General features: G+C 60.9%; 1 gene segment (V, D, J or C); it reads right to left on the bottom strand.

The window, feature by feature from the left end:
* Nucleotides 1–316: 316 nt before the first annotated feature.
* LOC101393567 (immunoglobulin heavy constant gamma 1-like) lies at nt 317–7,232 on the bottom strand. The segment is given in 7 exon segments: nt 317–484; nt 711–841; nt 2,451–2,771; nt 2,855–3,184; nt 3,314–3,427; nt 3,710–4,003; nt 7,032–7,232. Coding segments are annotated over 7 exon segments (1,290 nt in total).
* Between the last annotated feature and the right edge of the window lie 2,476 nt (nt 7,233–9,708).

The following is a 9,708-nucleotide window of genomic DNA, read 5'->3' as shown; positions in this document are numbered from 1 at the left end:
GGCATATCGGCCCTCAACCTCCTCCAGGGTGACCATACAAGTGGACCTCGGGGCAGTCCTGGTGAGGGATGCTCGGCCCTGATGACTCAGCAACTATACCGCCCCTGGAGTTTCTTGGTGACTGCTGTGGAGGGGCTGGTGAGCATCCGTCAGGTCAGCTCAGGGTTACATCTGCTGTCCACTCGGTTTTCCAAATGAGGTGAGGGGGTAGGATACAGCCTGTGGTGACTGTGAGGCCAGAGAGTGGGGTGCAGGCCAAAGGGGCTGTGAGGTCAGCGTGTGGCGAGGACAGAAGGCAGTGGAGCAGGTCTGGGTGGCAGGCTGAGCATAATGAACCGAAGGACCCGGATCCTGTCTGGGGTCTGGACCAGCCTGGGACTCCCACCCAGGAGGAGTGGCCCTAGGCCCCCTGCCCGATCATGTTCCCATAGTTGGGGACCATCGTCTCCTTCAGTTCCACCACCGAGGAGAAGATCCACTTCACCTGCAGTGGGCGGGCGAGGGGGTGAGCATGGCCTGGACCCCAACACCAGCCTCCCGCCGGGGCCTGCCCTCCCTGTACCCGGGGCCGCCTGAAAGTGGGGAGTCCAGGTGGGGACAACATGGGGACATGCTGGGGATGGTGAAGGGACAGTGTGGGGATAATAACGGGACAGTGTGGGGGCAGCATGGTGACAGCGAGGGGACAACGTGGGGAGGGCCTGGCCCACCTTGAAGAGGGTGACGGTGGCGCTGTAGCACACGCTGAGCAGGAAGAGCATGATGAAGATGGAGATGGTGGTCCACAGCCCGTCCAGCTCCCCGTCCTGGGTCTCGACACAGCTCTCGTCCAGGACCACCTCTGGACAGGGAGGGGTGGTCAGTGCTGGGCCTGCCCGAGGGGGCCTGGCACAGGGTTGGCGGGGCCTCAGGGGGTGGTTCACTCTGTGGCAGGGTGTGTGGGGCAGGCGGGAGCCCCCAGCTGGGCTGGGCGAGCAGGGCCCTGAGGTCAGTCTCTGGGCACTGGCCTCAGCTCGCCCGTTCCTCCAGCTGGGACCCCAGGACTCGTCCGGTCACCCTTGACCCAGATCTCAGCCTGGCCAGTGGGGGACCAGCCCTCTCCTCTGCTCTGCCCTGTGCTGGGGCCCTCTGGGGAGAAGGCGTCCCAACCCCTGCAGGACAGAGGCTCAGGCCCCACCTCGTCTATCCCGGGGACCAGGCCCAGAGGGCAGAGGGTCAGCAGAGCCTGTCCACAGCAGGGCCCCTGCCCCAGGGAAGGGCAGAGATGGGGTTGGGGTGTGTCCCCAGAGCATGAGTGGTCGAGTGCTGGGCACAAGCTGGGTGTGGGGGGATTTCTGTGTGTCAGGGTGGGGGTGTATATGCCCTGGGGAAGAGGAGGGCCAGTTGTCAGAGCTGGTTAGTGTGGTCAGTGTCAGGATGAGGCCTGAGCAGCCCCCGGGGTGTTGGAGGCTGTGGGGACCCTCTGGTGTCCATGGTGAGGGGTCAGGAGACTGTGCTCCATGCTCTGCTGGTCATGCGCAGGCTGCCCTTGTGTGAGCCCCAGTGTGTAAGGACTGTGTGTGTGTGTGCTCACATGTGTATGTGTGTGGAGGTGGTGTGTGGGGGCTGGCACTGCTTGGTGAGAAGGGCTTGTTTTCGGTGGGTCAGGGCTCAATGTCCATGTGGACGTCAGGGACCGTTCCTTACCAAGGCTGTCATGTCCACCTGCCTCTGCCCCTTTGAGGACCAGGGGTGAGTGTCCCCATTAGTGGACAGGTCTGGCCCCACACAGGACTAGGCTGGACAGAACCATCTTGCCGGATGGAAGGTGGTGGCCTGATCTCGGAGTGCTCGAGGGCAAAGCAGGGTCTGTCCCCACATCCCAGGTGAGGCAAGCATCCCCTGTGGGCCAGAGCCACCAAGCAGACCTCTCAAGTGACCCAGTGGACAGGGAACCCCGGGAGACAAGGACAGGCCACTGTCCCACAGCTTGGGATCCTACAGAGGAGGGACAGCCTGTGCACACATTTCCCTCAGGGGCTCCAGAGGGGCTTCTCCTGTTCCCTGGCCACACTCCAGCCCTGAGCAGCTGCTGCTGGAGGGGGGGCCCAGAAGAGCTGCTGCCTCTGGTGAAGCCCCCTCCCCTCCTCGGGCAGCCCCTCCAGCCGTCCTGGGCGGCCTGCACAGCCCAGAGCTCTGGTCCTGCCTGAGCAGGACCATGTCTCTCCCCTAATGGTGACAACTGTCGTCTCAGAGCTTGGCTACCCTGTCCCCAGCAGGCCTGGGGGAGCACTTGAGCTCTGCCTCAGAAAGAACCATGACGTTGTTGCAGGGTCCCAGGGCCATGCTGGGTGCTTTATTTCATGCCAGGGGGCCCTGGAGGTATGTATACAGAGGTGGGGGCTCAGTTGTCTTTGTGGGACCCAGAGCCCTCAAGGAGGGAGGGAGGGCTCTCAGGAGTGCTCATTTACCCGGAGACTGGGAGGTGGATTTCTGCGTGTACTGTTTGTGGAGAGCCTCGTGCATCACCCCACACGTGAACACGTCTCCCTGCTTCCACCTGTTTGTCTCCACCGAGAGCTTGCTGTACAGGAAGTAGGACCCCTCGCCCTCCTGCTGGGGTGGGGTGGTGCTGTACTTGTCCTCCGGCTCTGTCTGCTTGTTGCTCTGCCACTCGACGTCGATGTCAGGTGGGTAGAAGTCTTTGACCAGGCAGGTGACGCTGACCGTGCTCTCAGCCAGCTCCTCCCGGTGTGGGGGCAGCACGTACACCTGCGGCTTCCGGGCCTGCCCTGTGGGGATGGGGTCAGTACAGCTGGTCACTCCCTCGGGGTCCCCCCAGGACTGTCCCCACACCCGTCTGTCCTGCTCCCACCTTTGGCCTTGGAGATGGTCCTCTCAATGGGGGCTGGGAGGGCTCTGTTGTTGACCTTACACTTGAACTCCTTTCCCTTCAGCCAGTCCTGGTGCTGGATGGGGAGGACGCTGACCACGCGGTAGGTGCTGTTGAACTGCTCCTCCTTCGGCTTCGTCGTGGCCCTGCTCACCTCTGTGCCATCCACGTACCAGGTGAACTGGACATCGGGGTTGTCCTGGATCACGTCTACCACCACGCAGGTGACCTCGGGCGTCCGGGAGATCGTGAGGGTGTCCTGGATTTTCGGGGGGAAGATGAAGACCGAAGGCCCACCCGGGAGTTCAGGAGCTGGTGGGGGAGACATGGGGGAGTGGTCAGCACCTGGGTGGGCCTCCTTTTGGGGACTTGTCCCCCCATGGGCCACATCTGTGCTTGGGCCTCCTCCTGGGGGTGGAGGGTGAAGTGCGGCTGACTCACCTGTGCATTTGGGACACTTGGGGCAGTCTGGCTGATCATCCTGCTTGGGTGGAGTGGGCTGATCTTCTGGCTTGGGTGGTCTGGGCTGATCATCTGGCTTGGGAGGTGGGGGCTCTGCAGAGAGAGCAGACTGGGGGTTACTGGGGCTGGAGAGACCGCCTTGGGGTGGGCTTAGGTCAGGGCCAAGTTTGGCGAATCTGAGTCCAGCGCCCACCTCTGAGGTCCCAGGGCCTGTGTTAGGGATGTCCAGCCTGCCCTACCCTGGGCATGGCAGAAATGACCAGAGGACCCCTCCCTGAGCTTGGGAGGCCTCCCCTGCCGCCCTGAGTCCAGGCAGGAGGGCTGACCCCAGGCCTGTCTCTCGGGGAATGCCCCCCGTGCAGCCCCTCCTCTCACCGACTCTCTTGTCCACCTTGGTGCTGCTGGCTGGGTGGGCTACGTTGCAGATGAAGGTCTGGCTCGGCCAGCTGCTGGCAGGCACGGTCACCGTGCTGCTGAGGGAGTAGAGCCCCGAGGACCGCAGGACGGACGGGAAGGTGTGCACGCCGCTGGTCAGGGCGCCTGAGTTCCAGGACACGGTCACTGGTTCTGGGAAGTAGCCAGAGACCAAGCAGGCCAGGGCCACTGTGGGGCCAGATGTGGTCTGACAGCCGGGGGCCAGCGGGAAGACTGATGGGGCTGTGGTGGAAGCTGCAAGAGAGGAGGCTGTGTGACCACCAGGGCCTCACCCTGCGAGGATCCTGGCAGAGTGTCAGATGCCCAGGCCTGGGGCACTGCTGAGCCCAGCACCCACGTGCTTCCAGAGAGTCTACAGACTAGATGCCTCGTATGGGTCCCTCTCCTCCAGGGCTGGTGCCTCTGCAGCCACGGGCTCTGGACCGGTCACCGGGTCAGCACTGGATGACCACCTGGATTAGAGCCCCCAGGCTAGGTCCTTTGTCCCCTCATCCCTGCTGAGGCCTCCTGCAGGTGGCCCCCCTGACCAAGCCCTCAGTCTGAGCTCTGACCGGAAGCTTCTGCTCCAGGCTGGCTTCTGAAGGTCCCCCAACCCTCTGTCCTGTTCCTCTAGCTTCGCCCTGCCCTGGGGCCAGTGGGCACCTCTTCGGGTGCGGTGGGCCCTGCCTCACACTGCCCGTGTCTGCTCCTGGCCCCTCAGCACAGAGCATTCATCATGACCCGTCTCTGTTCCCCAGGCCTCGTGTCTTCTGAGTCAGCTCTGCCACCAAGATGCCACTGGCCCTCCTCCCCGACCCTGCCCTGACCCCCATCCCTGCCCTGAACTCCGTCCCTGCCCTGGACCCCATCACTGCCCTGAACCTGGTGCCTGCCTTGGACCCCATCCCGGCCCAGGGCCTCGTCTCCTGCCTGGACCTCATCCCTGCCCTGAACCCCATCCCTGCCCTGAATCCCACGCTGCTCTGAACCCTATCTCTGCCCCTGAACCCCATTCTTGCCCCAGATCCCATCACCGCCCTGGACCCCGTGACTGCCCTGGACCACCTCACGGTCCTGGACCCTCTTCCTGCCTGGGACCCCTCCCCTGCCCTGGACCCCGTCCCTGGGAGTCTCCTTCTCCCTCTTCCCTCTGTCCCTGTGGCCCCCCAGCCCAGGATCCTAAATCTGCCTGTGGGCCCACCGTCCCTCCTCAGGTCCTCCTGGCATGGCTTCCTGAGCTCACCTCCGGTCCCTCCCTCCCAGCACCCCTCCCTTGCACCATCCCTGCTCTTGGGCCTGTCCAGCTCCTTCCTCATTCCAGAGCCCTCCTCCAGCCATGGTCCTTCCCGAGCCAGCCTGCCCCTCGGCACGGGTGGGAGCCGTGAACTTCCCTCGGCCCTCCTCTCCCCTCGGTGCCAGCATCCCCAGGCCCCAGTGCGGGCTGGGCTGTACCCTCTGCCCACACACCCTGGACAGGCCTGTCCCCTGTGACCCTGACTCCTGTGTGCTCAGCCTCAGGGCCCTGCCTGGACTCTCCTCAGGCTGGCAGCCAAGGGTCAGGTCCTAAATGGGCCCCTCACCCTTCTGTCCTCCGGGTCCACTGCCTTGTGCCACCCCACACTGCTTCCGCATGTCTGCCTCTCCTGTCCCATGTCCCCACAAGACCCTGGAACAGGGTTAGTTTCCCAGGACGCAAGAACTGCATTCCATCTGGTCGTCTCAGGGGTGCCCTTGTGCCCCTTAAGCCCCAGAGACCTTCCATCCCAGGGTCCCCCCTCCATCCTAACTCACCATCACCTGGTCCCTCCACCAGCTCACACTCTCCTCCTGCACAGAGAGGACACCTGAGCCCCCTGAGCCCCAGCCGTCCCTGCTCCCTGTACCTGCTCAGCTCCGCCTGTCCAGGGCTGTTTAGCTCAGGCCATCTGCTCCTCGTTCACTGTGCTCCTGGGCCGTCCTCTGCCCTGTCCTACCTTCCCACCTGCTCTTGCTCACCTGCCAAGCTCTGCCTGCTCCCCCAGAGCTCCTAGGAAGCCCCCTGCCCCTCCTGACCTCCTGCCTGCCCATGCTCACCTGCTAAGCTCTGCCTGCTCCCCTGGAGCTCCTGGGGCAGGTTCTCTCCCTTGGGGCCTCCCAACTGCCATGCTTACCTCTAGCTGCTCTGCCCCTCATCCCTGGAGCTCCTAGTCCACAGCAGCTCCCTACCTCTCCTGCCCTACAATCCCCTCCCCCACAGGTTCCTCAGCTCAGCCCAGGACTGCTGGGTCTCCCCAGGGCCGCCTCTGCCCCTCCTGCCTGTCCAGGAACCCTCAGCCCAGGTTCGCCCTCACTCCTGGACTCATTTGTTTCCCAGTGCTGGTCTTTGCCTCTTGGACCCACCAGGTGCCTACCCTCTCTCTGGCCAGCTCTCCCTTGGCAGATCCCCTGTCCTGGTCCCCTCCCAGAGGAGCTCCTGCCCCCAGCCAGACCTCACCCTCTCCTCGCCCCTCAGCGATCTCGGAATCCCCATCTGGAAGCCCCCTCTGGACCTTTGTCCCTCTAGTTGCTGGGTCAGCTGTCCTGTGCCCACCAGCTCGCAGCCCCTGGAGCCCCAGCCCCTGCCCCTGCCCCTCACTGCCCGGCTCCCGACACCCCTCCCGTAGCCCACTGAGCTCCTGTTCAGCCTTGTGCTGAGTTCTGAGCACACGGGAGCCCACGCTGCCCCCTTGCTCTGCTCCCAGCTTACCTGCTGCCCTCAGCCATGGCCGTAGCCCAGGACCCCACGGCCACCTCCTCTGACCCTGCTCTGGGGCTTGAGCTGTCTCCATTGGCCTGGACAGGATCCTTAGGCCACATGGGGGTCCTATTCCTCACCTGTGCTGAGCCAGGCCCCACCCTGTGTCCTGTGCTCAAACCCATCTGTTCATCCTGGCATCTGTCCTGCAGCAGCTCAGCTCCTGCCCAGCCCTGCCCTCAGCAGAGCTGGCCACTGGCAGCCTTCAGGCTTCTAGCCTCCCAACCCACCATGTTCCTCGAAAACCCAGGGGACTACCACCCTGTCAATGTCCATCAGCCTCCAATGTGTCCAGCTCTGTTGGCATGGGCATGCCCCTGTCCATGGCTCCCTGGTGCTGGGTCTGGGTCAGTGCTGTCACCTGCGGGCAGCCTGCCTTCCCCTGTGCTGGCTCAGCTGCTCGAGCCCCTCTGTGACATCCCTGAGGTCCTGGTCTCCCCTCAGCTCCTGTGGCTGGTTCCACTGTCTTCACTCCACTCCCTCGCCCTCCTCCATGGGGACCCCACTCACCGAGGGTGCGGGACATCAAGTCGGCTGCCCCACAGCCCAGCCTGGGTCTCTGAAGAACCCCAGCCCCCTCTGTGCTCTGGACCCAGGCACATGTGGCTCCTCACGGCCTGGCGCTCTGTGCCCACTGCCCTGCTCCTTGGAGTTCATAGCCGGGTCCTCGGAGGTGTGAATGCCCTCTCGACGACCTTGCAAAGACTAAGAACAGGACTGAAACCGGAGGGCACCACTTGCTTCCTGAAGTTCCCTTTTTTCTGGTGGTTTGTGTCTCAGAGGGCCTGGGGGATAGTTCATAGGTGGCAGAAGCTGCCTCACGTGGGTGATGGGGGTGGGGTGAGGTGGGTGCCCGGGACCCAGGGGAGAGTGCCGGAAGCCTGGCCTCACGTGCTGCACTTCACTCTCTGCCTCCCACGCGGATTATGCCAGCTTGAACCACCAAAGTTCGGGGTACCCGGGCCTCACACCTGAGCTGTCTGGTTCCCCCCAGCTCCAGTGGGCACCTCTCCCTGCCTGGGTCAGCGGGCAGTGTGGACACAGGCTGTCCTGCTCACAGCCTCCAGCCCAGCCCAGGGCCTCGTCCTATCCACCCACCAGGACGGCCTCCCGAGTAGAAAGCTGTCTTCCTCTGGGTCCCTGCCTCTTCCCTCCTTCCCTCTCTGGCTCCATCTGGGGCCAGATCTCTGACAGAAGGGTGGTGTAACACCTGTGGTCAGAGGGAAGCTATTCTCTGCGCCACAGCTGTCCTCCGGGTGACAGACCGAAGTCTGAGGTGCAAGGACAGAGTTCATGGTGGTCGTTGGGGCCCGAAAGTGCTCCTCTGTCTGAGAGACAGCATGCAGTCCCTTGGCTCCCGTGTTTGGGCCAAGACCAGCCATCCTGTTTGGGGGGTACACAGACCTTCAGTTTCTGGTGTCTTGGAGTGGGCATGGCCCCCCCAGGCTCCCTGTTCACGCCAGCGTGTCTCGTATCTTCCATGTTAGGCCTTGGATCAGGGATCCCTGGGGGACACCATGGACCCCACCCCCAAATTGCCAGGTTGACAGGAAGGTGACCAGGGGAGGCCAGGCATGGCTCCTTCCAATTTGTTGGTGCTCAGGGGCTTGTGCTGTGACCCTGTCCCCATGGAGGCAGTCCCACAGGCCCTGGGTTCCAGGGAGGGAAGCAAACCCTACCGCTTTATGGGACAGGGCCAGGTGATGGTTGAGCTCGTGGTCCTGGAAATGTAGCTGTGGCCACTTTTCAAAATGCCATCGGCCACATCCTTGGTGGAGAGAGTGCCCTCTGGCCCCTCCCAGGAGGAATTCATATAAATCCGCCACACCCTCCTGGCTCCTCCAGCCCAGCTACCTCTCCACTCTGCCCACGAGCTCTGCCATCTCTCCCACTTATGGCAGGCCACCCTTGATTCATGACGCGGGCAACTGGTCACCAGCTCTGCAAGGTGTGATCATCGCTACGGTTGCCTGAGAATCATACTCATCTATGTAGTTTGTGGTCAGCGAAATGTTGACACAATCCATAATAAATGTATAAATTAAAACTAGGGTGAGTTTATTATATGAGCCAATCAAAGGACCACATAGCCTTGGAGAACGACCTTCACCAAGTAAGGAAGCACTCTGAGGAAGTAGGGTGTACGGTGTGGTTATATACAGGCTTGGAACAAGGAACACGCACCAAATATAACAGGAATATGTATTTTACTACAGTCACAATGTGCTTTATGTCACAATGTGCTTTGTGTGTCAGTACAGAGGTCACAAGGGCTGCACAGTAGTTCAGTAAAGAATCCTTAGTTTCTGGGAAGAAATGCTGATATGAGGGGATATCTTTATTTATTTATTTATTTATTTATTTACTTATTTTTTGTGAGGAAGATCAGCCCTGAGCTAACATCCATGCCAATCCTCCTCTTTTTTTTTTTTTGCCGAGGAAGACAGGCTCTGAGCTAACACCCATTGCCAAACCTCCTCCATTTTTTTTGCCCCCAAAGCCCCCCAGTAGATAGTTGTGCATCATAGTTGCACGTCCTTCTAGCTGCTGTATGTGGGACGCGGCCTCAGCATGGCCGGAGAAGCGGTGCGTCGGTGTGCACCCGGGATCAGAACCCGGGCCGCCAGTAGTGGAGCATGTGCACTTAACCACCAAGCCACGGGGCCGGCCTGAGGGGATATCTTTAAGGGCATCATTCTCAGCTTTGGGTCACGGTAATGTTTACAGCAGACGTAGAATGTGTGGTCGACAGGCCACATCAGGCCTTTCCAGAACATCAAAGTCAGGCCGAATTAGTTTTAAACCAAATGGCTTCCTCATATACCTCAGTATATTAGCTTTTCATGTTGCTTTCCATTTACTCAGTATTTTCCCCCCTTTGATTGATAATCTTTTGATAGGTAGCATTGATGATCAAAATATTGTCCCTTGGTGCCAGGGTGGTTGCTGCCTGCCCTGGGTACACCATGTCCCTCTGTGCTAGGCTTGTGGTCTCACTGATTAGCCCAGTCATCCATGTTAGGAGGATATATTTGTATGTAGTGGACTAGCAAGGGCTATATATTAACGGGGAAGCATTTCATACATTATGTAATTTTTCAATGATTTTAGAGTGTCACACAAATATTGTACATGTGCTTTTACATGATTCCTTATAGAACAGGTACAGTAATAATCATGATAATTC

Source organism: Ceratotherium simum, chromosome 24 (assembly GCF_057802395.1).
Source record: "Ceratotherium simum simum isolate JZ-2026a chromosome 24, ASM5780239v1, whole genome shotgun sequence".
In the NCBI taxonomy this organism is placed as follows: Eukaryota; Metazoa; Chordata; class Mammalia; order Perissodactyla; family Rhinocerotidae; genus Ceratotherium; species Ceratotherium simum.
Note: the sequence above shows the minus strand (reverse complement) of the source record. Positions and strands in the feature narration are given on the sequence as shown.